Source organism: Aplosporella prunicola (genome assembly GCF_010093885.1).
Source record: "Aplosporella prunicola CBS 121167 unplaced genomic scaffold K452scaffold_233, whole genome shotgun sequence".
Taxonomy (NCBI): domain Eukaryota; kingdom Fungi; phylum Ascomycota; class Dothideomycetes; order Botryosphaeriales; family Aplosporellaceae; genus Aplosporella; species Aplosporella prunicola.
This window is the reverse complement of record NW_022983761.1, coordinates 1-2,469: the sequence shown is the minus strand read 5'-3', so window position 1 is coordinate 2,469 and position 2,469 is coordinate 1. Positions and strand designations below refer to the sequence as shown.

The following is a 2,469-nucleotide window of genomic DNA, read 5'->3' as shown; positions in this document are numbered from 1 at the left end:
CAAACAAGTTATAGACTTAATGCTCCGTAAAGAGCATTTAACTAGTAAAGGTCTTTTAGATATTTTTAGTTTAAAAGCTTCTTTAAACTTAGGTTTACCTGATGTTTTAAAGAAAGCTTTCCCTAATATTGTACCAAAAGACAGACCAGTGGTTGAATGTAAAGGGATCAAGAGTCCCCATTGATTAGCAGGATTCGCCGATGGTGAATCTTGTTTTTTTGTGGAAAAATGTGTTTCAAAAACACATAGTTCTGGATACCAAGTGCGTTTAAAATTTATTCTTAGTCAAGACATTAGAGATGTCGCATTATTAAACTTATTAAATAATTATCTCAATTGTGGAAAGGTAATTGTAGATTCTAAAGGAATGTCTCGATATGTTGTTAGAAAACATTCTGACATTGCTCTCACAGTTATACCTCTATTTGCTAAATATCCTTTACAAAGTTCTAAATTAGCTGATTATAAAGATTTTTGCGAAGTAGCAAAAATCATAGATAGTAAAGCTCATTTAACTAAAGAAGGGTTGGAGCATATAGACCTGATAAAATCAGGTATGAATAGAGGTAGATTCAGTTAAAGTAAAATACGTTTCATTATTGTTATCCCTATTCTTATTATGTATCCAGATATCCTTTATTTAGTTCGGCCGCCTGCTTAATTGGCGGCTGAACATCGCGCGAGAGCGCGACGTTCTAAATATCAAGATTTCTTAGATTGACGTGAATTTCACCGTATAAGATTATCTAGAGAGTATATAACTATAGAAGGTACATCTAAATTAATCTACCTAAAAAACAGCATGAATACTAAAAGAACTCAATTTAATTGAGATTCATTGAACAGTTTTTACTGTTAAATGTAATCAGGGTTAACAATTACGAGATGGGAAAAAGTTTATTTATTCTTTTTTTTTTCAAAAAAAAAGAGTAACGACAGGATGAACTCTCGTGGATAGGGAGTTGCTCTGAGGTGACTCAGAGGCAATAAAACTCTTTTCGATGCGTGAAAGCCCTCAAGTGATAAACTATTTGAGTGAAACACACGTAATAGGCTACTCATGTTTGTCCAACGGGGGGGCCGCCGAAGGCGGCCGGGTCCCCGTAGGTTTTCTCCATTGACCCCTGTCGGGGTCAAAAGAGAAAACTAATTTTTTAATAACATATGTAAAAATGCCTATTGCAAGGGGGCAATACGCCTGAGTAGATAAAAATTTTTATTCTACTCATCAGAGACTAAACAAAGAGTATCTTAATAAGAAAGATAGAACTTGATTTGAACAATGATTAGTAGGAATAACAGATGGTGAAGGTACTTTTGGGTTTTACTATCAAAATGATAAATGAATTTTAGTTTATAAAATAGGTTTATCTAGATATAACTTAAGAGCACTATATTATATTAAAAAACAATTAGGTGTAGGTTCTATTACTAAAGACAATGATAAAGCACAAATACTAATTAGAGATAGACAAAAGCTTGAAAAAGTTATATTCCCTATCTTTGATAAATATCCTCTTTTAACAAGTAAACATTTTAATTATTTAAGATTAAAAAAAGCATTTTATATTTTAAATAATTCTAATCTTACTAAAGATGAAAAGGATAAAAAACTATTTGCTTTAAAAAACGAATCAACACCTACAAATTATATTTCTTCTGCTTGAAACAAAGTAAATTTACCTTTAAAAAGCTTTGTTGATGCTGTTTCTGTAATATCTAAACCTTGATTGGTTGGGTTTGTGGAAGGTGAAGGTAGTTTTTATTTAGTTTCAAAAGACTCTTCTAGAATAGTTCATGGGTTTGGGATAACTCAAAAATTAGATAGTGTAGTTTTAGAAGGGATTAGACATATACTACATATACCGACTAAGGTTAAATATAAATCTAATTATAATTATTATATGTTAGATACAACTAATTCAAGAGCAGTTGAAAATATTATAAATTATTTTTACAATACCATGAAAGGTATGAAAGCTGTTGAGTATAGAATCTGAGCTAGATCTTATGTTAAGAATAAAGGAAATTTAACTGAATTATCTAAAATAAGAGAAATACTTAGAAATATGAAGAAGAAATTATATGAAATTTCATATTTTGAAAGTTTTTCTTCTGCTGTACTAGATAAGTTTAAAAAAAATCCCTAATTTTTACCTATAATCTAATTAAATCATTCTTATTAATGATAATGGTATAGTCCGTTTTTTACCACTCTTATAATTTTTTTTTCTTTACTAATTCTTAAAATTTAAGGATTTATTAAGATTAAAAAAAATAAAATAGTGCTTTTTTTTAGATATTGGTTAAAAAGTAAAACAATGTCATAGTAAAAAGTCTGAATCATTTATAATAGTAATGGTATGCATTGTATTATATGCAATGTGTACCAGAGTTATGGTACAAGGTCCAGGCTACCGCGCGGATATGCGCGGTGTTACTATAGACTACTCCTTTCCCTTTAATATT

The 2,469-nt window shown here is 29.8% G+C and overlaps 2 protein-coding genes across 2 annotated transcripts; one reads left to right on the top strand and one right to left on the bottom strand.

Annotated features, from left to right (window-relative positions):
- Nucleotides 1-580, top strand: K452DRAFT_338792 (uncharacterized protein; the record flags this gene model as incomplete). Its single annotated transcript, XM_033545291.1, has 1 exon — nucleotides 1-580. The coding sequence occupies exon 1, from the start codon at nucleotides 368-370 to the stop codon at nucleotides 578-580; it is 213 nt and encodes a 70-aa protein (XP_033390818.1). The 5' UTR covers nucleotides 1-367.
- On the bottom strand, nucleotides 16-285 carry K452DRAFT_212276 (uncharacterized protein; the record flags this gene model as incomplete). The annotated part of the gene is made up of 1 exon (XM_033536191.1): nucleotides 16-285. A coding segment is annotated over one exon (270 nt), but the record flags the coding sequence as incomplete, so codon positions are not given.
- Nucleotides 581-2,469: the final 1,889 nt, after the last annotated feature.